General features: G+C 43.1%; 1 protein-coding gene across 2 annotated transcripts; it reads left to right on the forward strand.

Moving 5' to 3' along the window:
• The first annotated feature begins 7,923 nt into the window (after positions 1 to 7,923).
• LOC133457777 (fatty-acid amide hydrolase 1-like) lies at positions 7,924 to 25,982 on the forward strand. Of its 2 annotated transcripts, XM_061737108.1 has the most exons (16): positions 8,076 to 8,207; positions 11,441 to 11,537; positions 11,651 to 11,764; positions 12,937 to 13,077; positions 13,207 to 13,340; positions 13,431 to 13,637; positions 13,730 to 13,770; positions 13,865 to 13,989; positions 15,422 to 15,547; positions 15,633 to 15,730; positions 16,085 to 16,184; positions 16,295 to 16,338; positions 16,447 to 16,486; positions 16,579 to 16,684; positions 16,829 to 16,974; positions 25,215 to 25,982. In XM_061737108.1, the coding sequence occupies exons 2-16, from the start codon at positions 11,535 to 11,537 to the stop codon at positions 25,335 to 25,337; spliced, it is 1,548 nt and encodes a 515-aa protein (XP_061593092.1). In that variant the 5' UTR covers positions 8,076 to 8,207; positions 11,441 to 11,534; the 3' UTR covers positions 25,338 to 25,982. The 2 variants fall into 2 exon arrangements, with proteins under 2 accessions (XP_061593091.1, XP_061593092.1); XM_061737107.1 differs by lacking the exon at positions 11,441 to 11,537 and having other exon boundaries at positions 7,924 to 8,207.
• The last annotated feature ends 1,977 nt before the right edge of the window (positions 25,983 to 27,959 follow it).

Here is a 27,959-nt window from a genome sequence, read left to right on the forward strand (position 1 = left end):
TTACGCACAACAGAGTTTTAGAACATTTTATAGGTTGTTATGAACTGAAATGCTCATCTTTAGAATTTACAGCATTAGGAGGTCATATTTACTGAAATCAAAAGCTATTTCAATCAAAAACATCTTAACAGGTCAAGTTACATTTTAACATAGGACCCTTTATTTGATAGCAGCTTCACAATTCTTGCATCCATTGACCTTGTGAGGTTTTGGAGAGTTTCTGCTTGAATTTCTTTGCAGGATGTCAGAATAGCCTCCCAGAGCTGCTGTTTGGATGTGAACTGCCTCCCACCCTCATAGATCTTTTGCTTGAGGATGCTCCAAAGGTTCTCAATAGGGTTGAGGTCAGGGGAGGATGGGGGCCACACCATGAGTTTCTCTCCTTTTATGCCCATAGCAGCCAATGATGCAGAGGTATTCCTTGCAGCATGAGATGGTGCATTGTCATGCATGAAGATGATTTTGCTACGGAAAGCACTGTTCTTCTTTTTGTACCATGGAAGAAAGTGGTCAGTCAGAAACTCCACATACTTTACAGATGTCATTTTCACACCTTCAGGGACCCTAAAGGGGCCAACCAGCTCTCTCCCCATGATTCCGGCCCAAAACATGACTCCGCCACCTCCTTGCTGACGTTGCAGCCTTGTTGGGACATGGTGGCCGTCCACCAACCATCCACTACTCCATCCATCTGGACCATCCAAGGTTGCACGGCACTCATCAGTGAACAAGACTGTTTGAAAATTAGTCTTCATGTATTCCTGGGCCCACTGCAGCCGTTTCTGCTTGTGAGCGTTGTTTAGGGGTGGCCGAATAGAGGGTTTACGCATAACTGCAAGACTCTGGAGGATCCTACACCTTGATGTTCGTGGGACTCCAGAGGCACCAGCAGCTTCAAATATCTGTTTGCTACTTTGTAATGGCATTTTAGCAGCTGCTCTCTTAATCCGATGTTTTTTTCTGGCAGAAACCTTCCTCATTGTGCCTTTATCTGCACGAACCCGTGTGTGCTCTGAATCAGCCACAAATCTCTTTACAGTACGATGATCACGCTTACGTTTTCGTGAAATATCTAAGGTCTTCATACCTTGTCCAAGGCATTGAACTATTTCACGCTTTTCGACAGCAGAGAGATCCTTTTTCTTTCCCATGTTGCTTGGAAATGGTCATCTGCTTAATAATGTGGAACGCCCTTCTTAAGTAGTTTTTCCTTAATTGGGCTTACCTGGCAGACTAATTATCACAGGTGTCTGAGATTGATTTCAGTGATCCAAAGAGCCCTGACACACATACCATCCATGAGTTTAATTGAAAAACAAAAAATGTAATCTTTATGACACTTAAATACAATTTGCATAATAATTTGGAACGCGGTGTATATATATACACAGTGAGAGTAAAAAGTATTTGACCCCTTGCTGATTTTGTTGGTTTGCCCACTAATAAGGACATGATCATTCTATACTTTTAATGGTAGATGTATTCTAACATGGAGAGACAGAATATCAAAAAGAAAATCCAGAAAATAACTTAAAATAATTTATTTTAATTTATTTGCATTTCATTGAGGGAAATAAGTATTTGATCCCCTAGTATGCATTAGGAGTTCTGGCTTTCACAGACCAGTTAGACACTCCCAATCAACCTGTTACCTGAATTGAAGACACCTGTTCTAACTAATCACTTGTATAAAAGGCACCTGTTCACAGAATCAGACAATCAGACAGATTCCAAACCCTCCAACATGGGTAAGACCAAAGAACTCTCTCAGGACCTCAGAGACAGGATTGTTGACCTGCACAAATCTGGTATTAGCTACAAAAACATTAGCAAGATGCTAGGTATTAAAGTAACAACTATTGGTGCAATTCTGAGAAACTTTAAGAAGTTTAACATGACCATCAATAGACCTCGTTCTGGTGCTCCACAGAAGATTTCACCTCGTGGGGTGGCAAGGATCATGAGAACTGTGATAAATCGTCCTGCAACCACACAGAGGGAGTTGGTGAATGACCTCAAGGCAGCTGGGACCACAGTCACCAGGAAAACAATTGGCAACACCTTGCGCCGCAATGGATTAAAATCCTGCAGTGCCCGAAAGGTACCCCTGCTGAAGAAGGCACATGTGGAGGCCCGCCTAAAGTATGCCAATGATCACCTCATGATGCACAAAGTGATTGGGAGAAGGTTCTGTGGTCAGACGAGACCAAAATTGAACTATTTGGCCTGAACTCTACCCGTCGTGTGTGGAGGAAGAAAAATGCTGCCTATGACCCCAGGAACACTGTGCCCACCGTCAAGCATGGAGGTGGAAACATTATGTTTTGGGGGTGTTTCTCTGCCAAGGGCACAGGGCTACTTCACCGCATCAGTGGAAAGATGGATGGAGCCATGTACCGTGCAGTCCTGGGGAACAACCTCCTCCCCTCTGCAAGGAAGCTGAAAATGGGCCGCGGTTGGGTCTTCCAACATGACAACGACCCGAAGCATACAGCAAAGGCAACAAAGGAGTGGCTCAAGAAGAAGCACATACATTAAGGTCATGGAGTGGCCCAGCCAGTCTCCGGATCTCAATCCAATTGAAAATCTATGGAGGGAGCTGAAGGTCCGAGTTGCCAAGCGACAGCCCACCAACCTTAATGATTTAGAGAGGATCTGCAAAGAAGAGTGGGCCAAAATTCCTCCTGATATGTGTGCTAACCTTGTGGTAAACTACAACAAACGTCTGACCGCTGTGCTTGCAAATAAAGGCTTTGCCACCAAGTATTAAGTGCTTTTGGCTAGAGGGATAAAATATTTATTTCCCTCCATGAAATACAAATTAATAAAAATATATTCTTTAAAGTTATTTTCTGGATTTTTGTTTTGATATTCTGTCTCTCCATGTTAGAATACATCTACCATTAAAAGTATAGAATGATCATGTCTTTATTAGTGGGCAAACCAACAAAATCAGCAAGGGGTCAAATACTTTTTACTCTCACTGTATATATATATATATATATATATATTTGGTCAAACTTTCAATTATACATACTATAAATTCCTTATTGACACCTGCACCATGTATATGCATGTACATTCTAATAATTTCTAGTTTTTATTGTTGCACTACACTGTTTACATGTGGGTACATTACTGCTGTGCCATTGTGATATATTAGCCAAATCTCCATGTCTTTCCTGGTTAAATAAAGGTAAAAAAAAACACCCAGTTCAACCTGCTGTATATGATAATGCATGAAGTCAATAGATTAAAAAAAAAATAATAATAATAATAATAATAATAAATTAGTCTAACTCATGCTTATATGTTACATGAAGTGTATTACAGTGTGAAGAACCCACAGAGGAAATGGAGGTGATGACAGAGGAGATTGTGGTGTCAGACTGCATTCAGGCTGTCTGTGTGAGGATGTTGTAGATTAAGGAGTAGGTTTTTTGTTTTTTAAAGTGAGTTCAGCCTTTTTAGTTACTGCATATATAAACCCACAATCTAAGCACTCTGGTATTTGCACTTCTTGAGTTTAAGTCTTGAATGCAAACATAACAGGCACCCTCATTTAACGTCAAAATACAATTATGTGCCAAAAGATGTATTTAGTGTATTCATGTAAAAAAATAAATAAATGAGATAATGAAAATGTCTTGTTTATAGATTTACCAGAGTTCCAAACCTCTGAGGATCGGTTATCTAGAAAACGACGGCTACTCGCATCCTTCTCCAAGCATGGCCCGCAGCGTCCGAGAGGTTAAAGCTCTGTTAGAGGAAGCAGGGCACATTGTAAGACACACGCACACACTAACTGCAGTAAATAATCATAACTACCTTCATGTTAGTTGTATGTAATCAATCTTTTTCTGTAGTTGGTGCCATACTCTCCTCTGAAGATAAATTATGCTGTCACTGAACTGATGATTAAAGGTAATTTTGCTGATGGAGCAGCCAGTATGCTACAAAAGCTGTGAGTGGTTCTTTGCAATAAAGGTAATATTTGACTTGTATTTTGCCTGAGGGCTTAAAGAGGCATCTTCAAATAGATGGATGGCTTCAGTGATTGGCTTAGTTTTTGTAGTTGTTCTCTCAGTTGGTCTTCTGCTTCAGTCTGCGCTAACATATGTCAGCTATTATATAGCCAGCCATAAAGATTAGTGTCAGACTTGCAAAAGTTATCCATTAACTGTCCAGTAACCTGGCCAGAAGAATTTTTTTTTTTAAACATTTGTTTATTGGATTTTCACAGAAGTATACAAAGCAGAGGTAGTTTTGTAGTTACATGCAGGCCAGAAGAATTTTTTTCAGTATTAACATTTATAAATTTAAAAAAATCGTTCAACTTAGTAACTGTTCTTACTATGGTGTTTCTTGTGTATCAACAATGTCTTGTTGCTTCTGTTTCCAGGAAGGGGGGTCCTGTGGACCCTTGTCTCAGACCTCAGGTTCAAATGTACTCTGTCCCTAAGTGGTTGAAGAAAACCCTCTCGTTCCTCCTCAAACCTTTTATAAGTTCTCACCCTCTGTGCCCCTCGTTTGTAAATGATCACAGGAAATGTTTGGTTAAAATATTCATAATATATAGTATAGTGTATAATTAGTTTTACTTTGCTTATTTTGCAGTCTCCTCGCATCCCTGCTGCCCTTCAGGCTCTCTGTGGAGTTGGGTAAGAAAACATTCTTGAGGGTGGCCGTTTGTGCTTGATAGTTTATCTTATCAGTAATTATATTTGGATAATAAAATGCCACATCTGTTTACCCTGCATGGTTTTCAGATCTGTTGCAGATCTATGGGAGCATCATGCTGCTATCGAGGTATTGTTAGCGTCAGCTAATGATACTTGCACGTGTGTGAATGAATGCACGGAAAGGGAAATTAAATTCTCCTGTGTTTTAATCAGAATAAAGAGGTGATGCAACCGTGCTTACAAACAGTGGTTTAATGCAATATATCCCCTCCTCGGCCCAATGAGACGCTTTCTTGTTATCTGAAATTCAAATCTTAGTCTTCAAGTTGGGTCAAATTCAAAACCTTTTTTTTTTTTGTTTTGTTTTTGTTTTACCATAGCCAACTCAGCCTTCAGCCTCCCAAATGGTCTCTGCAACAAGCATTAAGCCTTTTAAGATTAGTGTTATGTTTGTTTTTTATGTAAAAGTGATCAGAGAGACATTTCTTTTAGTTGGTTTTCTTTGCAGTCATTTCTTCATCCTAAGGCGACTGTGGTCTGAAGCAGTTTAGGAATTCCCAAATTATTTTTTGGCATTACAGTCTTCGTACACCTTCAAACACAAGTGCCTTATTCCATGATAACTAAGAAAAAAATCAACTAAGACAACAGGAAAAGAACTGCAGCCCTTTATAAGTACAGCTCATCATTGGGTAAGGATTGATAGCTGAAGGTTCTCATGTTCAAATGGTAATATCCAAATATTGAAGTATAAATACCACCGTAGTTCCCAAGGAAAGAGATGGCTTCTCCTTAGAGATGAGCATCTATGTTCTTAAACTAAATTTGATTGTTACTACATCATTTCAGGTCATTGTGCATGTCTTTGTGGGTATTTTATTATTTTGTTTTATTGTCAGCAAGTCTTTGTATAATCCCCTCTAGGTCTCACTGTTGGGCTAATCTCAAACTTCATCATCAGGCAGTTTTATTTTTAATTTCTTTTTAAGGCAGAATTTCCAGATTGAGTTAGCAGATGGAGACAGAAGACTGTAGTGCAGTGGTCCTCAACCCGGGTCGTTGGGATCTACTATCCTGCAGGTTTTAGGTGTTTCCCTGCTTCAGCATACCATGAAACAGGTGGAAACATCTAAAACATAAGTCTTGAATCCTGGTTCCTCGGGGGTCGCTGTCCTGCATGTAACTCTCTGTAAAGCAGAATTTCCACATCTGGTCAGCAGATGGAGACAGAAGACTGTACTGAGTCCTTTCACAGGCAGTTGAGTGACGGGAGTCTCTGTTTGTGTTCAGGTTGTGACTGGAGCTGAGGGTCTGCCCGTGGGGGTGCAGTGTGCGGCCCTGCCGTGGCAGGATGAGCTCTGCCTTCGCTTCATGAAGGAGGTGGAACGACTGGTTGAACAGAACAGAAAGTAGAGCGTGCTTCTGCTCTCAGTCCAAAAGGTGGGCCGGTCTCAAGTGCCTCAGGTGAATGTCAGCTGAAGGCTTTTTTGATCAAGGTTTTTTTCAATGATGTGAGTACAAAGTAAGAATGGTGTTAACCAACATCAAATCACAAATTTATTTCAAAATGTAGGTGAGTATTTGAACATTTTTAATTAACTTTTGAATCTTTTTTTCTAAGAAAGCATGAAATTGGTTTTTGCTTCAGTCTTCCACCACCAGTTGTGATTACTATTTTACATGTATTTCTGTACTGCTTGCTAAAACTGAACTAATGTTAGTCCACCAAATAAAGAAAATCCTGGAAAAAATGGTTAATAGGATTTTGTTTTGTTAAAGAACGAATGCTTTCTCTGATCTGATGTTTGGGAATAAAACACAGTAACTGACTTTAGCTGTTATTCCTCCACACTAGAGTTTAATGTTTTGGGATTTCTCACCTATTGTAATGTAATGCATTTGTATTAAAGTACTGTATATGATCGATTTTTCGCTCCTCTGAACTTAATTGTTTTTCGTTGGGTGTAAAATGATTTTAAGACTTGGCTGTATACACTACTATCCTGCTGAATAAATGGTTAATAAACTAATTTCATGTACAGGGTTGTGTCTTCAATGTACCCAGCTGCTCATCCTTTACCTTCCTCATCACTTTCAATATATAAGTGTAAATAATCTTTCTTATCAGAGTGATTGCTGCATTGATTGTTGCTACTGAGGCAGGGTGCATAAAGCCTTAAGTGAAGAGACTTGCGTCTTCAGAAGGAACTTGACATTGTTAATAAATTATAAATTGTTCATAAAAGTAATGGCAGGAAGAAGTAAAATTGCTCCGCTAAATAGTTCAGCAATTTGAGAGCTTTAAAATCCCAAATATTTAGTCACTTAGGCGCAAGGGATATTATCCAAAAAGACATGCACAAGTATAATCCATCTATATTCTATACCTGTTTAATCCTGTGCAGGGTCAGTGAATAAGTGTAATATTCATCAGGACCATTACTTTTCAAGTTTGGACTGTTGGCAGGGTCCATTGTGCAGTTTCTAAACTGGTCATTGATTTAGTTCAACTTAACCTGGAGGTACTTCTAAAGAGGGGTTGTTTTACATGACATCTGTGAAATAAGAAAGGTCCACAATAATAAGTAGCTAAGTTAAATGTCTCTGACAGCAGAAACCCAATGAAGAGGATGAGAAGGCACCATCCTGCAGGCGACACACTTCATTCCGATGAATTACGTACATTAGCTGCCTTTGCCATCTGTCTGAAAGGGCTAATCAGAACTGTCTGTAATTAGAACTGTTATTCACACATACTTGTTCAGTACCAAAGCTTAAATGCTTGACTTACAATCGCTCTTGGAACCTGTTCATAGGTTGGGAACTGACCATATACAGGAGTTAAAAAAAAAAAAAAAAAAAAAAAGTGATGTTATTTCTGCGTTTTCCCACTAACAAGGACCTTTTCACATGCCGTGGCCTGGAGTGCCACCTTGTTCAGTTATATTTTTTTATTTTAAGTAATTAAAAAAGTTACTTGTCATAGTAACATATTACTTTTTGGTCTAAGTAACCGAGTTACTAACTGAGTTACTTTTTAATGAAGTAACTAATAACGGTAACTAGTTACTATTTTTCAGTAACTAGCACAACACTGCTTACCAAACATGAAACATCAAACTAAGCACCAAACAAAAGTTACCTGCACCTGCTCTCTCTCAGGTGTGTCTCAGTGGAGGAAGAAAGGCCCAGGTGAGCCGCACCCTTTTATAGACTCCGCCCTTTGCCTTGATGCTCACCCGGTAGTGTGTTAGGTGTTGGGCGAAGATAAGTTTGTTCCTGCTTCTAGTTGGACACAGCAGGGACACCATGCAGGTCCCAGACATTCTCCTTCATGCAGTGAACTTGGAGCGGCGGACAGCGGCTCTTGTCACCACCGCCGCCTGCGGCGTGGGAGCTCTGCTGCTGCTGCTGCGGACGGCCAGCGGCCGCCGAGCAGCGACGGAGCAGATCCAGAGAGCCAGAAGCAGAAGGAGCGACAATGTGCAGCAGGCGGAGCAGGCGGTGCTGCGGTACAAGCAGGCGGTGAGAGCTCACCTGCATTTATTTCCTTTTCAGTAGTGTAATTTAAATCCACCTGTGTTTTTTTTTCTAAACTCAACAGTGTCACAGTTCTCCTTTACCTCTGGACGTCCTCAGGTCAGATGTTGCGAATGAAATGACAACTGAATTGGCATTTAATTCGATTCAGTCCCAATTGATAGTTTAAGTTGGTATCAAAGATCAACTTGAGCTAAAGTAAGATAAAATACGTAGTTTGTGGTGACTGAGTTTAGTTTAGTTTATCCCAAGCGTGAAATAATACGCATATTAGGGTGTCCCATTTGGCTTTTTTTTTTTTTCAATATTTTTTATTGGATCCAGGCAAAAAACATATTGACAGTAATGCAATCAGTATCCATTTTATTTTCCTTTTTTATTTAATTTAATTTAATTTTTTTACAACAGAAACAGTTAATCCCCAGACTCTATTCCCTCCCATCCCACCCACCCTCTTATTATGGCCAGTATGAGAATAATCAGTTCCATTGATAAGAAAATGGTCAAACAAAACAGGAAGAATGACATAATAGGAGGAGTAATTATATGAGTAATATACAGCAAACAACAGCATAAATTAAATGAAATAAAATAATCAACTATCCGGGCTTATTTTTTCTTTCAGGTCATAAATTGTTTCCTGGTTAATCCAATTGTGGCAAAGATGGGTGGAATCAGTTCCTGCCAACATGGAGTCCTCTATAACTGCTATTAACAAAGCTGTGGGTGGTATCACACAGGGTTTGCTCTGATAGCTTTAAATTATTGTGAGACCAGTGGTGTAGTCTGTGATACGCAGGTATTCGCCTTATAGTCAGGGGCAAACCCTAAGATTGATAACTATGCTCACGCTTCTGGGTAAAGTTTGACAACCTTATTTTTTTGTTAGAAGGAACCCCTAGGAGGAATAATAGGGGTGTTGTCATCTTGTATTTTTTTTTTTGCTGGTGACCACTAGAGGCGCTAGAATATTCAAGTTCTCAATTCAGGCATATGGTCAGTTTTGGTCAACCTGTACAATTTGTATGCATAATTGTCAAAATTAAAACATTGTATATCTAAGGAAATAGATAAAACAATACTAAAAAAGCCTTTATGAATCATATTGTAATATTTTAGCCAATATTGGATACAAAATATCACTTTTTTTATAGACGTTTTTGACACAGAATTTCTTAGGAAATGTGTTTATTCACACTTAATAGAAAACATATTAACATATGTGGGTCCAGTAACTGGTCTCCTTGTTTGAGAGAGGGGGGAGCATGTCAACTCCCTGGTTAATGAGACAAGCCTGCAGTGGGGAAATCAAGGAAAAAGTAAAATGTCGTCAGAGAGAGATGAAACGAGATAAATATAGGAGCACAGAGTGAAGAGAAAAAGAGCAAGAGGCATAGAAAGAAATTCCACTAACCTCTATGCATCTACTGTTGTTCACTATCAATTTCCTCCTGGTCAAAGCAGTTCTTGCACCAACCTGCACGGGCACATCCACATGCTCCACTGCAGTACATGCCTCCTCTGCGGCTGGAGCATTGTCTGGTACTGCACTGATTTCCTGTTTCCTTGCAGATGCAATTGCAATCCACAAAGTTCACTGTACCATGTTTCGCAAACAGAAAGCAAATATTGATACTCTACCACCAACAAGGGATGCCTTGACAACACATGATGAGAGCCCGCTATCAAGATAGGGTTTGGAAGCAGTCACTAATGACTCATCCACAGTTACCCTCTCCAATCAACTGTGGTTGGCACATGGTGGAAGGTACGCTGGTTTATTGTTTATTGTTTATTTATTGGATCCCCATTAGTCCTCATAAATATGAAGACTATTCTTCCTGGGGTCCACATTAAATCAAACAATTAATCAACAATACAGCATTTATACAAAGAATTACATGGATCAATTAATCTGAAAATATTAACATGAATTTCTCTGTGCATATGAACAATAATACTAATATGAACATTGAATAATACAATGCAAATTAATGTAAATTACAGAGTAGAATGTAATGTACCGAGTGCAAATTAATAAGTAACCTGATTGATAGAAATATTAACATGAATGGATTCCCTTAACGTAGTTTTCTAATAGACTATTGTAACATAATATTATGTCGAAACACAGCTTCTCTCAGTTTAATTTTAAAACTAGCCATTCCTGTGGTTGAAATGAAGTGTGGGAGGAGACTGTTCCTAGTGAGCTACAGCCCTGTACATAACAGACCTTTTGAGTCCGTTGGTTTTCTGTAAAGGCAAGATGAAGTTGTTTGCTGAGGCCTGTCTAGTTCTATTATCATGTTTCTCATTTGTCGGATGAAGTTGTAAATACAAAAAAACAGGTTTATGTAAGGTGTAAGTCTTTCTCAAAGCTGGTCCCGCAGCTGTTACCCAAGGAGCATGAACAGTTGCATGAACACTGTTGAGCTGATGGATTTTTTTTTAATAATTTTTTTTTGCATTTTTTTTCTAATAATACATGGGTGGAAATAGCATACATTGATATTGGTAGGGTGTAAATACCGTACGCATCAGTACTTGCACCTGGGTGTAAATAGCCTAAGCCAAAAGGTAAATATATGTAGAAAAAGGTTATATTTAAACTTTATCCAGAACACAGAATGTTACCCATCAGAGCAACACAGATACATTTTCAGCCAAAATAAAAAGTTCCAGAGTGTATTTAAGAGTTCAAAAGTGATCTCACCGATAGCCCTTTAAATTTAAAGTCCTGTTTTCCTCATCGTATATCAGTGCCTTTTGTGTAGTTACGTTCTTTTCAGCTTGCTGTCCACCAGCCGAGTGATGGATCAGCTGTTTTGTTTGCGTCAGAGCTGAAAAAGTATCAATATTTTATCTTTTTGAACCTTCATTTATTGAGGTGGGTTTATTTGTTCAATATTTGGTTTTGTCTGGTTTGAAGCCAATTTTAGGTGTTTTCTTGTTAATTTAAAATGATATGTTCATTGTTACTGCTACTGATGAGCCTACGTTATTATTCATTGACTGTTAAAGGTATTGTGTTGCCTAAAATAGATTAACATGAGATTAAGTATGACTTTATTGATCCCCAAATGGAAATGTTTATTCCGCGGTTTGTCATTACATGAATAAAAAAAGCTTTTGAATCTGAATCCCATTCACTAATGCCCAGCCTACAGTATGGATATTGAGAGCATTCTTAAAGACTAGTTATGTTATCAACATGTTAGGAGGCAGCTTCAGACACAAGGTGGTGATGGTGCTTGGACGGTTGGGAAGGATGAGTATGGACAGTATACCCACTACAAGAAATTAAACTACTGAATGGCAAGTTTTTTAAGTTGGCGATTGGCAGATAATAGTGTTCTCAAATTTTATTTGGTTCCATCTCTGTGTGTATTTTTTAATACGTCTGTTTGTTTTCATCACTGGTCCTCTAGCATCCGTCGACCGACTCTGATCAGATCCTGTCACTGTCACTGTCTGAGTTGGCAAAGCAACTGCAGGATGGCTCACTGAGCCCCGATGACGTGTTGTACTCCTACATGGAAAAGGTCCAGTATCCAATGTTTCATTTCCTCTCATAACGCCAGTCCCTTTTCTTTTGTTTCTGTTTTTTTCCCTTTGTGCAGGAATTCTTTGACACACTAGTCATTTTCCTGTGTTTAAGTGCAGATACGCAGTTACAGAGATTTTTTGGGGGGAGAAATGTGCATCTTTTGTGTGTACACAGATAAACAGTGGTGGACAGTAACGGAGTAAATTTACTTGAGTACTGTACTTAAGTACATATCCAGAGGATTTGTACTTTACTTGAGTATTAGATTTCTTTGGTACTTATTACTCTTACTTGAATACATTTCCAAGACAAATATTTTTACTTTTACTCGAGTAAATTTCTAGGAAGGCTGAAAAGTACTCGTTACTTTCAGGTCTGCTCTTTTTTCTCTCTTTTGTCGTTTTCAAGACAGACATGGGGAGACAGTTTGTTATGCTCTATATTGCTATATTGTACTGGTACATGTCCTTCCTGTAAAGTTAAGTGACTTCAACATTGAGTTATTGAAAGCAGAGATGTAGTTTTTTGTAAAGCAGTGGACTTTGAGGGGGATCCAGACTTAGTTGGATGGTGCAGGTTCATTTGGTTTCAGTTCATGATTGTTAATAAACTCTGCATCATCTGCTGTCCTCTTATGATCCCATTCATTTGATTTGTTTTTGGTGTTTCTGCAGGTTTTATTTAACATTGTGGTTCTAAAAGCAGCACATCAGTGCAGCTGGTTTCAAAGAGTTAATTCTCAGAAACAAGAGTTAAAAGATCCTTAAATTAATTTAGAAAAAATATAGTAATTTACTGATGTGGAAAATAAGAAATTTACTCTTACTTTTACTTAAAGTAAATTTAAAAGCATTTACTTTTGGATACTTAAGTACCTTTAAAAGCAAGTACTTTTCTACTCTTACTCGAGTAATATTTTGACTGAGCTACTTTTACTTGTAACGGAGTAAATTTTGACCAGTAGTATTTGTACTCTTACTCAAGTACTGGGGTCGAGTACTCTGTCCACCTCTGCAGATAAATGTCACATTGGCAACAAAATTGCCACATGTAAACTGTTGTTTAAATCTTTGGTCCCAGCAAAGCTTAATGCACAGACTTTTTTTCATGCTTCAATATAAAACAAGTGTAAAAATGAACCTTTTTGCTCTCTTTTCATGTTGACAGGCCCTTGCTACACACAACAAACTGAACTGCTGCACCGAAATTTTACTGGACAGCTTTGATCAGCTGAAAACACTTGGCTCCAACAAAGACGGTCTGCTGTACGGAGTTCCAGTTAGCATCAAAGACAATCTCTCCTATCAGGTGTTTGAAAAAAATCAACGCAACTGTTAAACTATTACAGCTTTCTTGATGAACTTTATGTTTATGACAGATGTTCAAGTATGTGACACTGCCTCCTTTCCTTTTGACTGCCTTGATTTTACAATGTAGGGTCACGACTGCACTTTGGGTATGATCGCTAATCTGGATAAACCTGCCCCAAAGGACAGTGTGCTTGTTGAAGTTCTGAAGAAACAAGGAGCTATACCCTTCGTGAAAACAAACCTACCCCAAGCCCAATTAACGTAAACCATTTCTTCACACACTGCAAAGACTCTGCACACCCTTGCAATTATATTCATCCTGTGGTCGTTATTCTCTTGCTTTATTTCCAGTTATGACTGCAGTAACCCGATTTATGGTCGGACTGTGAACCCCCATAATGCTCAGAAAACCCCTGGAGGTTCGTCCGGTGGGGAAGGAGCTCTCATTGGGGGAGGGGGCTCCATCCTCGGTATAGGGACTGACATAGGAGGTAGTATCCGTATTCCCTCCTCATTCTGCGGGATCTGTGGTTTTAAGCCGACATCGGGTCGGCTGAGGTGACTCTTGTTTATTCATTTTCAAACATTTTTTGTCACACAGTTGTGTCTCATTGAATTAAGCGCACAGCTTTTTTTTGTGTCATGGTCAGTTCACAGGGTTCAGTTTCCATTTTTCAAGGGCAAAAGTCTGGTAAGAAGATCGACATGTGAAGTAAATACAGATTTATGTATTACAAACTTGATCTAGTACATCTGTTTGACTGCTTTATCTGTTTTTGAATTAGTACTATCATCTGTTGGACCCATGGCAAGGGATGTGGACAGTCTGGCACTGTTTATGCAGGCTCTTCTCTGCGATCACATGTTTTCCCTGGACCCCACTGTGCCACCATTACCTTTCAATCTGCAGGTGTGTGCTTTGCTGTGGGATTCATTTATCATATTGTCAAATGGAAGAAAGGACTGTTCCCTGTTTTGTCAGAGAGATCAAAACAATGTTTAGTTTTTTTTACATTAGTTCACCCATTTACTTTCTATGTAAATGTGTCCCTTGTTTTGCATCAGATTGTAAAAGGTCCTGTTCAAGTTTATTCAGTTCATCAAGTCAAATTCCTTCCCCAGCATTGTACTTGGAAACTTTCTTAGAGGTCATATTTACCTGTCTGTGTGAGGATGTTGTAGATTTAGGAGTAGGTTTTTCTTATTTTGTATTTTTTATTTTTTTTAAGAGAGTTCACCCTTTTTAAAGTTCACCTACTAAAATGACTGCATATGTAAACCCACAATCTAAGCTCTCTGGAATTTGCACTAATGTCAAAATACAATTACAATTAAAGCTGCAAGCAGCGATGAACGGACCCTCGCACTCATGGCCACCGTCCCCCATAAGCATATCAGACATGACACCACCCACGACTTCCTATGTCAAACCATTCAAAAGTTATAGCAGAAAATAGGGACAACCAATCAGAAGAAGGGGCGGGGCTAATTTTCACCAATTATGGTCAAGGACTCAATACCGAGTCCCATGACACCACCCACGACTCTTTATGTCAAACCATTCAAAAGTTATAGCAGAGAAAAGTATTCTAGGGGGCGCTGTTGAGCCGTAAGGCCACGCCCATTAATGCAAACCATGAAATATCAAATTTATCGCCAGGCCTGGCTTGCATGCAAAATTTGGTGACTTTTGGAGAACTATCAAATATGGACCAATAAAGATGAAGGGTGGGCGCGCCTTTTGGCGTCTAGCGTCGCCACGGTAACACTTTTGAAAGAGAAAAGTAAGGCGCGTAGTTGCAAGATGGAGAAGCACATTTTGATGTATAACACACCTGGGTGCACGTTACGGTTCGGGCAGTATTAACTGCCGAAGGAATGGCATAAATTGCGCCAAAATTACACAATTAATTCAAAATGGCTGACTTCCTGTTCGGTTTCGGCCATGTCGCCAAGAGACTTTTCTTTAAGTTGCGACATGATACAGGTGTATACCGATTTTCGTGCATGTACGTCAAACCGTATTGTGAGGCTTGAGGCACAAAGTTTTCTAGGGGGCGCTGTTGAGCCATTTTGCCACGCCCATTAATGCAAACCATTAAATATACATTTTTTTGCCAGGCCTGGCTTGTGTGCAAAATTTGGTGACTTTTGGGGCACGTTTAGGGGAGCAAAAAGGCCCTCATTTCGTCAGAAGAAAAAAAAAAAAACATTCCTACAGATACAATAGGGTCTTCGCACTGTAAGTGCTTGGGCCATAATTATGTGCAAAAAGATATCTGTTTAGTGTATTTACGTTATATATATATATATTGTATGTGAATAATGAAAATGTCTTATAGATTTACCAGAGTTCCAAACCTCTGAGGATCGGTTATCTAGAAAACGACGGCTACTCGCATCCTTCTCCAAGCATGGCCCGCAGCATCCAAGAGGTTAAAGCTCTGTTAGAAGAAGCAGGGCACATTGTAAGACACACACACACACACTAACTGCAGTAAATAATCATAACTACATTCATGTTAGTTTGAAGTAATCAATCTTTTTCTGTAGTTGGTGCCATACTCTCCTCTGAAGATAAATTATGCTGTCACTGAACTGATGATTAAAGGTGTTTTAGCTGATGGAGCAACCAGCATCCTACAAAAGCTGTGAGTGGTTCTTTGCAATAAAGGTAATATTTGACTTGTATTTTGCCTGAGGGCTTAAAGAGGCATCTTCAAATAGATGGATGGCTTCAGTGATTGGCTTAGTTTTTGTAGTTGTCCTCTCAGTTGGTCTTCTGCTTCAGTCTGCACTAACATATGTCAGCTATTATATAGCCAGCCATAAAGTTTAGTGTCAAACTTAGAAAAGTTATACATTAACTGTCCCGTAACCTGGCCAGTATTTACATTTTTTTCAGTATTAACATTTATGAATTTAAAAAAATCGTTCAACTTAGTAATTGTTCTTGGTATGGCGTTTCTTGTGTATCAACAATGTCTTGTTGCTTCTGTTTCCAGGAAGGGGGGTCCTCTGGACCCTTGTCTCAGACCTCAGGTTCAAATGTACTCTGTCCCTAAGTGGTTGAAGAAAACCCTCTCGTTCCTCCTCAAACCTTTTGTAAGTTCTCACCCTCTGTCAGTTTGTACATGATCACAGGAAGTGTTTGGTTAAAATATAAATAATATATAGTATAGTGTATAATTTGTTTTACTTGGCTTATTTTGCAGTCTCCTCGCATCCCTGCTGTCCTTCAGGCTCTCTGTGGGGTTGGGTGAGAAAACATTCTTGAGGGTGGCTGTTTGAGCTTGATAGTTTATCTTATCAGTAATTATATTTTGAGAATAAAATGCCACATCTGTTTACCCTGCATGGTTTTCAGATCTGTTGCAGATCTATGGGAGCATCATGCTGCTATTGAGGTATTGTTAGCGCCAGCTAATGATACTTGCACGTGTGTGAATGAATGCACGGAGAGGGAAATTACATTTTTTAATTAGAGTGTTTTAATCAGGACTACATTCGTGAGACGGTAGCAGAGTGGAGGCGGTGCAACATAGATGTGCTGCTGTGCCCTGTCTTCGGACCAGCCTACCACTTAGACCGTGGTAAACATACATGTACGGTATACTGAACATATTTACATGAGTGACTTTAGAAAGGATCTTGTTTTCAATAGATTATTTGAACTTTTTTACCACAAATCTTATGGTATTTATCTATAAATAAAGGGAAGAATAATTCTCTGATTTTTTTTGTTCCAGCTGCTGTCAGTTTCACAGTTCTTTACAATCTCCTCAATTTTCCTGCTGGTGTGGTCCCTGTTTCCACGGTGACAGTAGAGGATGAGGAGGAGCTTAAGCACTTCAAGGGCAATTATCAGGACACCTGGGACAAGCGTTTTAAAGAGGTAATGCAAGGGTGCTCACAAACATTGGTTCAATGCAATATATCCCCTCCTCGGCCCATTGAGAGGCTTTTTTGTTATTATCTGAAATTCAAATCTCAGCTTTCAAGTTGGGTGATATTCAAAATCCTTTAGTTTTTTTAACTGATATATTTTTTTGTATTAAGTAGATAAATGAGAATCATTAGCCAAAGTTCATGACCATAGGTGAGGGTGGGAGCAGAGATTGACTGGTAAATCGAGAGCTTCGCCTTCTGGATGAGCTCCTTCATCGCGATGGTCCAGTACACCGACCGCATAACTGCGGACGCTGCTCCGATCCGTCTGTCAATCTCACGCTCCATCTATCCCTCACTTGTGAATAAGACCCGGAGATACTTGAACTCCTCCACCTGAGGCAGGACTTTTCTGGGTGGGTGGAGAAGGCACGCCACCCTTTTCAAGCCGAAAACCATGGTCTCGGCTTTGGAGGTGCTTATTCTCAGCCCAGCCACTTTGCACTTGGCTGCAAAATGCTCCAGCACATGCTGTCGGTTCTGGCCTGATAAAGACAACGGGACAACATCATCTGCAAAAAGCAAAGATAAAATCCTGTGGTTCCCAACCCTGATCCCTTCCGGCCCCTGGCTACACCTAGTAATCCTGTCCATAAAGATTATGAACAGAACCGGTGACAAAGGGCAGCCCTGAAGGAGACCAACATGCACCATGAACAGATCAGATTACTGCCGGCAGTGCAAACCAAGCTCTTGCTCCAGTCATACAGAGACCCTACAGCCCTCAGCCGGGCTCAGGAATCAGGCAAACATTCCCAACAGACCCTTACAATACGTTTGGGTCTGTCCAACCTCCTCCTCCGCCAGCGCATACAACTCACCACCTGGTGGTGATCAGTTGACAGCTCAGCCCGTCTCTTTACCTGAGTGTCCAAGAAATACGGACGAAGATCAGATGAAACGAAAACAAAGTCGATCATTGAACTCCGGCCTATGGTGTCCTGGTGCCACGTGCACTGATGGGCACCCTTTTGCTTGAACATGGTGGTCGTTATGGACAGACTGCGTCTAGAACAGAAGTCGAATAACAGAGCAATGCTCAGGTTCAGATCAGGGATGCTCCTCTCCCAATCATGCCCCCTCCAAGTATCACTGGTAGTCCCCAGTCGGTTCACTATCAAGTACCCCTCCCAGGGACTCCAAGAAGGCTGGGTACTCTGTACTGCTGTTCAGCCCGTAGGCACAAACAACAGTAGGAGGCCTTTCAGTGACCCAAAGGCGCAAGAAAGCGACCCTGTTTACCGGGCTTAACTCCAAAATATAGCGACTGAGCTTGGGAGCTACAGTCCAAACCAGCTCGCCGCCGCTCACCCTGGGCATCTCCAGAGTAGTGAAGGGTCCAGCTCCTGTTAAGGAGCTGGGTTCCAAAGCCCAAGCTATGCTTGGAGGTTTAGATTAGATTGTCCTTTATTCCTCCTTCAGTGGGGAAATTTGCTTTGTGCAGCAGCAGTACAACACACACATGCAGGGTGAAAAAGGGTAAAAAATATATAATTACAAAATATAAACAACTGGGGTCCAGGGTGGGGGGGAGGATGGATTTGATGTTAGCCATGACTAGCCGTTCGAAGCACTTCATGATGATGGGGGTCAGTGCCACAGGGCGATAGTCATTGAAGCAGGATGGGGCTGGTTTCTTGTAGCTTTGAACCGTGCAAAGAAGCTGTTGAGGTCGTTTAGCAGAGAGATGTTGTCGTCGCAGGTCTGTGATGCAGGCTTGTAGTCCATTATGGTCTGGATGCCCTGCCACAGGCTGCGTGTGTCTCTGCTGTCCTGGAAGTGGCTGGTGATCTTTTTTGTGTATTCCAGTTTTGCTTTCCTGATGCCACGGGACAGGTTGGCTCTCGCTGTTTTCAGGCCAGTTTTGTCCCCGGATTTGAAGGCTTTGTCTCTGGCCCTCAGCAGCCGATGGACAGCCCCTGTCAGCCATGCCTTTTTGTTAGCCCGGGTGGTGATGGTCTTAGTGTGGGTCACATCAGCTGTGCACTTATGGATTGTAGCAGGGCGAGTGCTACGGGGGCCCGACCGACAGGATAGAGGAGGACACGGAGCTTCAGTGCAGAAACCTTTTTATTATAATCACCACCAGAGACACCAACACACGTGCTCCTGCACCTTCTCCCACAGCATCAGGCTCAGTCTGACTCCTCAGTCCTCTTTATAATGCTGGCAGGGTGATGAGGTTGACGGGCCACACCTGTGCCCCGTCAGCCTGAGTGGCTGCAGCTCCTCCACTCTGCCACACACCCCCAACGCCAACCTCGCGCCGGGGTCCGTCCGGCCGAGCCTACTCCCCCCCGCGGAGCGGGAGAGGAAGCCCGGAACCGCCGTCTGCGCCCCGGGCCTTCCTGGTTCAGACGGCTGCCGAGCACCGTCGGGAGGTCGCCCTCGGCGACGGGCCGACCAGCGGGAACGGTCAGGGCGGCCGTCCTCGGCGACGGGCCGACCGCCGATAACGCCGCTCTCGGTACCGGGCCCATGGTGGCCTCGGGTCAGACGGTGCATCCAGGACCACCCCCTCCTCCGTGACGCAGACCCGCGTCGGCCGCTGGTCCTCCTCCAGGATCGCCTCCTCCACGGCGCAGCCCTGGTCTGGAGCTGGCGTGTCCAGGACCGCCTCCTCCGTCACGCCGCCCTGCTGGTCAGCCTCCACCTCTGCAGCCGACTCCGCCATTGCATCCGACTCCGCCTCCGACTCTGCCTCCGACTCTGCCTCCGACTCCGCCTCCGACTCCATCCCAGGAGCCGTCGCCTGGCGGCCTGCAGCGACTGCCTCACGGCCGGTCGGCTGCAGCGCTGCCAGCGCTGCCACGGCAAACCTCAGGCGTGGAGCCGGGATGGGTCGCTCCGTCGGCCCCGCCGTCTCGGGAGCCGTCGCTTGGCGGCCCGCAGCTTCTGCCTCCCGGCCTCTCAGCTGCGGCGCCGCCAGCCCCTCCCGCGCTGCTGCGGTGAACCTCAAGCGGGGCGCAGGGGTGGGTCGATCCGTGGGCATCAGCGCCGCTAGCACAGCGAGCTGATGCTCGCCCTGGTCCCGGAGCAGGGCGGTCAGGTCCGCCATGGCCTGGGTGAGCGCGTCCAGGGCCCGCTCCGTGCCTCCCTTGTCCATCCCGTCGGGCCCCACGTTGGGCGCCAGTGTAGCAGGGCGAGTGCTACGGGGGCCCGACCGACAGGATAGAGGAGGACACGGAGCTTCAGTGCAGAAACCTTTTTATTATAATCACCACCAGAGACACCAACACACGTGCTCCTGCACCTTCTCCCACAGCATCAGGCTCAGTCTGATTCCTCAGTCCTCTTTATAAGGCTGGCAGGGTGATGAGGTTGGCGGGCCACACCTGTGCCCCGTCAGCCTGAGTGGCTGCAGCTCCTCCACTCTGCCACATGGATGTAGGAGAAAACAGTGTCTGTAAGCTCCTCATTGTCTATGTGGTTTTTGTCATATGTAGCTGCTTGCTTGAACATGTCCCAGTCTGTTGTTGCAAGACATTCCTAAAGAGCAGCCCTTGATCCCTCTGGCCACACTGTGATTTCTTTCCGGACCGGTTTATCCACTTTCACTCTGGGCCTATATGCTGGCATTAGCATAACAGTGATGTGGTCAGACAGGTCCTCCTTTTAAGAAATGAGACTCATTAGCGCCACCCTTCGCCACGACGGCCGTCGGGGGTACTGCAGCCAACAGCGAAGCCGGCACGGGAGAACACGCATGCAGCGTCATTTGACGTCACATCCGCAGCCCAGCGCGGGAAATTCGGGCCCACAATTGCAGTGCATTTTGCAGCACACAGCCTGTTCAAGGCAACGGAGAGATACACTAGAGGGCTCATTCGTTTTGGTTTGGAACGCTTCATCTGACATTATTACTAGAAAACTTAAAACGTATACGAATTTTTTTCATAAATCCTGCCTAAATCCTGCCTCATGCTCCTTTAAGGTCAGCATGATTAAAATCGCCAGCGACGATAATAAATCCGTCTGGGTGTGCTGTCTGTTGTTCACTGATGGCCTGATAAAGTTCACAAAGTGAATTTCTGTCACTGTTGCTGGAGGTTGGAGGGATATATGCTGCGACTAGCAAAACCACAGTAAATTCCCTCGGCAGGTAGAAAGGACGGCACTTAATAATCATAAACTCCGCCAGTGGTGAACAGTGTCTGCATACTACCACAGCGTCCTGGCACCACGCATCACGTGTGTAAACATAGATCCCTCCTCCCCGTTGTTTACCTCCGTTAGCGTGGGCTCTGTCTGCTCGATAGCATGTTAGCTCCTCAAGTTCCACAGCGGAGTCGGGGATGTTGTCATTAAGCCATGTTTCAGTGAAAACAAGCACACAGCAGTTACTCACTGTCCGATTCGCTGACCTCAGCAGTTGTATATGGTCCATTTTGTTGTCCATTGATCGTACATTGGCCAGAATGATGGATGGTATGGCTGGGCGAGTTGGGCTAGCCGCTAGCCTAGATCGGATACCTCCACGCTTGCCCCTCTTCTGCTTCCTCGCACACATCTCTTTCCCGGGGCTGTGGTTGCAGACGTGTCCGGTGTAATCACGGGCTGGCGAAGTAATCCGAGCTCCTTGATGATTGTGGTATCCAGGTCGTAAATCTTACTCTTGCCAATGTCTAGCAGAGCCTGTCGACTGTTACGACGTAGACAGACGGGACGAACACGACAAACATTGGGTATGGGTTTGTAATTGGTGATGGACCCCCAGCCAAACCTGCCTCGAGTTGTTGCCTTGGATGACATCCTCAATTTTGCATTTGTAATCCTGTTTGGCCTGGCAGATGCCTCTTTTCAGGTTTGCATGTCAGGGGACCAGAAGGCGATGTTCCTGTTTCTCAGCAAAGTTCTGACCTCTCTTGTCATCCAAGGTTTTTGGTTGGCATACACCTGGATGCGTTTATCATTGGTGACTGTATCGGTGCGGGGCTGGATGTATTAAGTGGAGTATTACCCCAGTAAGTGTATATGTGGTCTGACTAGCCTAATTGGGGTGATGGTATGGCCTCGTATCCCTGCTTAATGTTTGACTGGACTTTATATAGGTTATTCCTATGTGTCACATAGTTTACATGCTGATGGAATTTGGGAAGCCACATCTGTAAGTCTTCATGATTGAAATCCCCTGCTATGATATGTACCGCCTCTGGATATATATATACATTAAGGTGGTTGCTCATGGCGCTATGTAGAAAGCGAAGGACAGAGTTAGCCTTTTTTTTAGTTGGTTTCTTTGCGGTCATTTCTTCATCCTAAGGTGACTGTGGTCTGAAGCAACTTAGAGAATCCCATATTATGATGTAAAAAAAAATCAACTAAGACAACAGGAAAAGAACACGCCTTTATAGGTCTGGCTCATCCTTGGGTAAAATTTCCAGATATCTGAAGGTTCCCATGTTCAAATGGTAATATTCAAATATTGAAGTATATACAGCACAGTAGTTCCCAAGCCAACATAACAACCAGGGAAGAGATGGCCTCTCGTTAGAGATGAGCATCTATATTCTTAAACTAAATTTGACTGTTACTACATCATCGAGTTCTACGCTCGTTTTGAGAAGGATAACCACACACCAGCAATAAGGGCAGAGCTGACTGCCAACCACCCGCCACTAACACTCTCCCCGACTGATGTTGAAGCAGTGCTGAGCCAACCAACGCACACAAAGCTGCAGGTCCTGATGGTATCCCTGGACGTGTGCTCAGAGCATGCGCTGGGGAGCTGGCGGGGGTCCTGACGGACTTATTCAACCTGTCCCTGGGCCATGCTGTTGTTCCCACCTGCTTCAAATCCACCACCATTGTGCCGGTACCGAAGAGCTCCACACCAGCGTGTCTCAACGACTACCGCCCAGTGGCCCTCACCCCCATCATCTCCAAGTGCCTAGAGCAGCTGGTCCTGGCACATCTCAAATCCTGCCTGCCCCCCACCCTGGATCCCCACCAATTTGCCTACCGCAAGAACAGGAGCACAGAGGATGCCGTCTCCACAGCGCTGCACTCTATCCTTTCACACCTGGACAACAACACTTATGCCAGAATGTGTCACGGCTCAAAAGGCAGAGAACCCAAATGCACAACATCAAACAGTATTAGAGTCCAAGAGGCTTTAATCGGGTCAAAGGTAGGCAGGAGTCAAAAAACCGGGAAGACAGGCAGATCAGGCAAAAAAATCCAAAGGGGCAAGCAAAAATCCAAAAACCGGGAATCAGGCAAAGTCGCAGGCAGGCAGGCAGGCAGACAGACAGGAACAGACAGAATCAGGAACGCTGGAAAGCTAGGCATGAAAACTAGACAATCTGGCAGCCGGCAAGTGGAAGAGGGCCAGAATATAAAAAGGACTGATGATAATGGGAACCAGGTGTGGAACTGGGCGGGGAAGCACAGGTGAGGGGAATGAGAGGATGTCTGGCTGATGAGGGTGGCAGGATTGGGAAACCGTGACAAAATGCTGTTCATAGACTTCAATTCAGCATTCAACACTGTCATCCCATCAAAGCTAGTAGTCAAACTAGTGGACCTGGGCATCACAGCTCCCCTCTGCAACTGGCTACTGGACTTTCTGACGAACAGGCCACAACATGTCCGGTTAGACCACCACTGCTCTTCCACACTTACCATCAGCACTGGTGTACCACAAGGCTGTGTGTTGAGTCCATTCCTCTACTCCCTCTTCACCCATGACTGCAGACCTGTACATGGCTCCAACGCCATCATCAAGTTTGCGGACGACACCACCGTGATTGGCCTTATCAGGAACAATGATGAGTCGGCCTACAGGGAGGAGGTGGATCACCTGGCTTCGTGATGTGAGGACAATAACTTGAGACTCAATACCTCAAAAACCAAAGAACCGATTGTGGACTTCAGGAAGAATGCTGTCACTCATCCACCCATCCACATCAACGGTGTGGCAGTGGAACGTGTAACCAGGTTCAAATTCCTGGGGATCCACTGCTCCAACCTGGTCAAGAAGGCTCACCAGCGCCTCTTCTTCTTGAGGACTCTGAGGAAACACCACCTCTCTTCAGACGTGCTGGTGAACTTCTACCGCTGCACCATCGAGAGCATCCTTACCAACTGTATCACAGTCTGGTACGGTAACTGCTCTAGCGCTGACTGGAAGGCACTGCAGAGGGTGGTGAAAACCGCCCAGCGCATCGCCGGAGCTTCACTTCCTGCCATGAACACTATCCACAGAAAGCGTTGTCTCAGGAGAGCAACCAACATTATCAAGCACTCCTACCACCCAGCACACAGACTGTTTGCCCTCCTGCCCTCTGGGAGGCGCTACAGAAGTCTCCGTACACGAATCACCAGGTTCAGGAACAGCTTCTTTCCCACAGCTGTCTCCCTGCTGGACTCTGCCCCCCCAGGCCTCCCACCCACACCCTACTGTAAATACTTCCACACTGGGAATGCTGCAATCACCCATGTACATACTGTAACTCAAATCTGTTGTAAATCATATAATCACATCTCATTTGTTTATAATCTGTTTATAATATATTTTATCACTCATTCATGTCTGACCTGCACCTTACAACAACAGTATTTCTTAATCTGCACTGTGTACATACATATTTATATATGTGTATATGCTGTACATTGTTTTTCTTTCACTGCACAAATACTTCCGGTAAGATGCTAGCTGCATTCCGTTGCCCTGTACTTTAGCATAGCAATAATAATAAAGTTGAATCTATTCTAATCTAATCATTTCAGGTCATTGTGCATGTCTTTGTGGGTATTTTATTATTTTATTTATTTATTTTAATGTCAGCAGGTCTTTTTATAATCCCCTTTAGGTCTCACTGTTGGGCTCATCTCAAACCTCATCATGCAGTTTTTTGTTTTTGTTTGTTTTTAAAACTTTTCTGTGAAGCAGAATTTCCAGATTGAGTCAGCAGATGGAGACAGAAGACTGTAGTGCAGTGGTCCTCAACCCGGGTCATTGGGATCTAATATACTGCAGGTTTTAGGTGTTTCCCTGCTTCAGCATACCATGAAACAGAAACATCTAAAACATAAGTCTTGAACCCTGATTCCTCGGGGGTCACTGTCCTGCATGTAACTCTCTGTAAAGCAGAATTTCCACATCTGGTCAGCAGGTGGAGACAGAAGACTGTACTGAGTCCTTTCACAGGCAGTTGAGTGACGGGAGTCTCTGTTTGTGTTCAGGCTGTGACTGGAGCTGAGGGTCTGCCCGTGGGGGTGCAGTGTGTGGCCCTGCCGTGGCAGGATGAGCTCTGCCTTCGCTTCATGAAGGAGGTGGAACGACTGGTTAAACAGAACAGAAAGTAGAGCTTCTGCTCTCAGTCCAAAAGGTGGGCCGGTCTCAAGTGCCTCAGGTGAATGTCAGCTGAAGGCTTTTTTGATCAAGGTTTTTTTCAATGATGCAAGTATAACCAAAAAATGGTGTTAACCAACATCAAATCACAAATTTATCTCAAAATGTAGGTGAGTGTTTGAAAATTTGACATGATCTTCAGGAGTTATGAATGATCAACCTCTTGTTCACTTTTAAATCTTTTTTTTCTAAGAAAGCATGAAGTTGGTTTTTGCGTCGGTCTTTCACCACCAGTTGTGATTACTATTTTACATGAACAGAAGCTTGCTAAAACTAGACTAAAATTAGTCCACCAAATACAGAACATCCTGGTAAAAAATGGTGGATTAGGATTTTGTTTTGTTAGAGAACGAATGCTTTCTCTGATCTGATTTTCAGGAATAAAACAGTAACTGACTTTAGCTGTTATTCCTCCACACTAGAGTAAATTTTTTGGGGCTTTCTCACCTATTGTAATGTAATGCATATGTAGTAAAGTACTGGATATGATCGATCTTTCCCTCCTCTGAACTTAAGTGTCCTTCATTGGGTGCAAAATGATTTTAAGGCTTGTTTGTATACACCAACTACGCTACTGAATAAAATGGTTAATGAACTAATTTCATGTACAGGTGTTTGTCTTCAATGTACCCAGCTGCTCATCCTTTACCTTCCTCATCACTTTCAGTATAGGAGTGTAAGTGATTTTCTTATCAGAGTGATTGCTGCATTGACGCCATAGCAGGAAACAGAAAAGAGATAAAGGAGACTAATGACACATGGCGCCTCCATCTTCAAGGCCAGTGCACCATGTCATATTGTGATCACCCTGTGGTATTGTAAATATGTGTTTGGGTTTACATAAATTTACATTTGTTTGAAAACACTCCTGGAATGAGAAACCATCAGAGACGATGCTGGCTTTTTCTACCCGTTACAATCCTTAACGTTTTTGTTGCTGAATGGAAATGGCCGTGTGTGCGCGGTGGAGGAAGGAGGACACATTAGGAGAGGAGAGCTGGAATTGAGAGGTTGTTCTTAGTATTATCTGCAGCACATAGAGAGGGAGTGTGGCTCTCGCTGTGCTACTCAGTCAGGGAGCATTAAGCCTTAAGAGGCAGTGAAGAGACTCGGGTCTTCAGAAGGAACTTGACATTGTTCATAAATCCCTTAGGATCGGCGACAGAAGTAATGGCAGGAAGAAGTAAAATTGCCCCGTTAAATATATCAGCAATTTGAGAGCTGTACTGCTTTAAAATCCCAAATATGTAATTAGAACCATGATTTGCACCGTGCTATATTTTGAAATGATTTTAAAGTATTTTAGTCCCTTGGGTGCAAGGGATATTGTCCAAAATAACATGCATGAGTATCATTTTCATCATAAAGGACCAATATTTCTCAGGTTTGGACTGCAGGGTCCACTGTGTAGTTACCACACTGATCATTGATTCGGTCCCACTAAACCTGAAGGTACTTTTAAAGATAAGTTGTTTTACGTATGACATCTGTGAAATAACAAAGATCCAGAAATGTATCTGGAATGAGTTTAATGTCTCAGACAGCAGAAACGTAATGAAGATGAGAAGGCCCTATCCCGGCAGGAGAAGGCCCTGCAAAGCATGTTCCACAGGCAGATTGAAGAAGTGGTTGATATCAAGTGGCTACCAGTAGCTGGTCTAAAATATAGCATGGAGGCATTAATCATAGCAGCACAATAACAATAACAGTGTCTGGCCACAAGAGTGATAGAGACCAGGGTCTACCGCACCAGACCATTCCCCAGGTACAGGCTGTGCAAAGATGTCACTGAGATAACTACAAATGCATGGAGTGCTGCTGGGTGTATAAAAAGTATACTTCAGGTGCTCTTCGGCATGGGGATCCAAAAGATTCAAAAACAATTTAGAAAAACCGAGGCACTCAAAAAGTTGGAAAAATATAAAAGGCCTTTATTAAATCATGGCTTAGAAAAAGTTAAAATGCCTAGAAAAAGTTAAAATGCCAACATGTTTCGGCCATGTAGGCCTTCCTCAAGGCAGATAGCAAAGACAGAGGGGTCTCCTTCAGGCAGCTCTTTAAACACAGGTGAGAAGTCACATGATCAGCTCAGGTAAGCAGTCAGTTTTATGTCACTGAGATAATTCAGCATTTTTCCAGTTGAGTGTATGACCAAGACAGGTAAGACATAAATGAAACTCCACAACCCAAGTAGCTGAATTGGTGTACAAGAATGTCTGTATTGGGAATGGGTTGGAAGTCCCAAAGTCAAGATGGGGAATGCCTTCAAGGGCGATGCATGGAGGACCAAAGATCCTGTGGAACTCCTAAATCCAGACAGATGAACTAGAGATGTCTAACCAACCAGGCATTCTGGTGATCGACAACCTCCAGGACAAATATGTAGTGATAGACGACATAATGCAAAGCTTCAAAAAGAAGGAATGTGAGAAGAAAGCCAATGGTTGAGAAAACGTGAGAAAAAAAACTATTGAAGATGAAGGCAACAGTGGTGACAGAGGTAATCCGAGCAGTCAGAGCTGTGACTTCCAGGGCTGAGAAGGTGGTTCCAGCAGATTCTAACAGTAACATTAGAC

Source organism: Cololabis saira, chromosome 13, assembly GCF_033807715.1.
Source record: "Cololabis saira isolate AMF1-May2022 chromosome 13, fColSai1.1, whole genome shotgun sequence".
Classification (NCBI taxonomy): domain Eukaryota; kingdom Metazoa; phylum Chordata; class Actinopteri; order Beloniformes; family Belonidae; genus Cololabis; species Cololabis saira.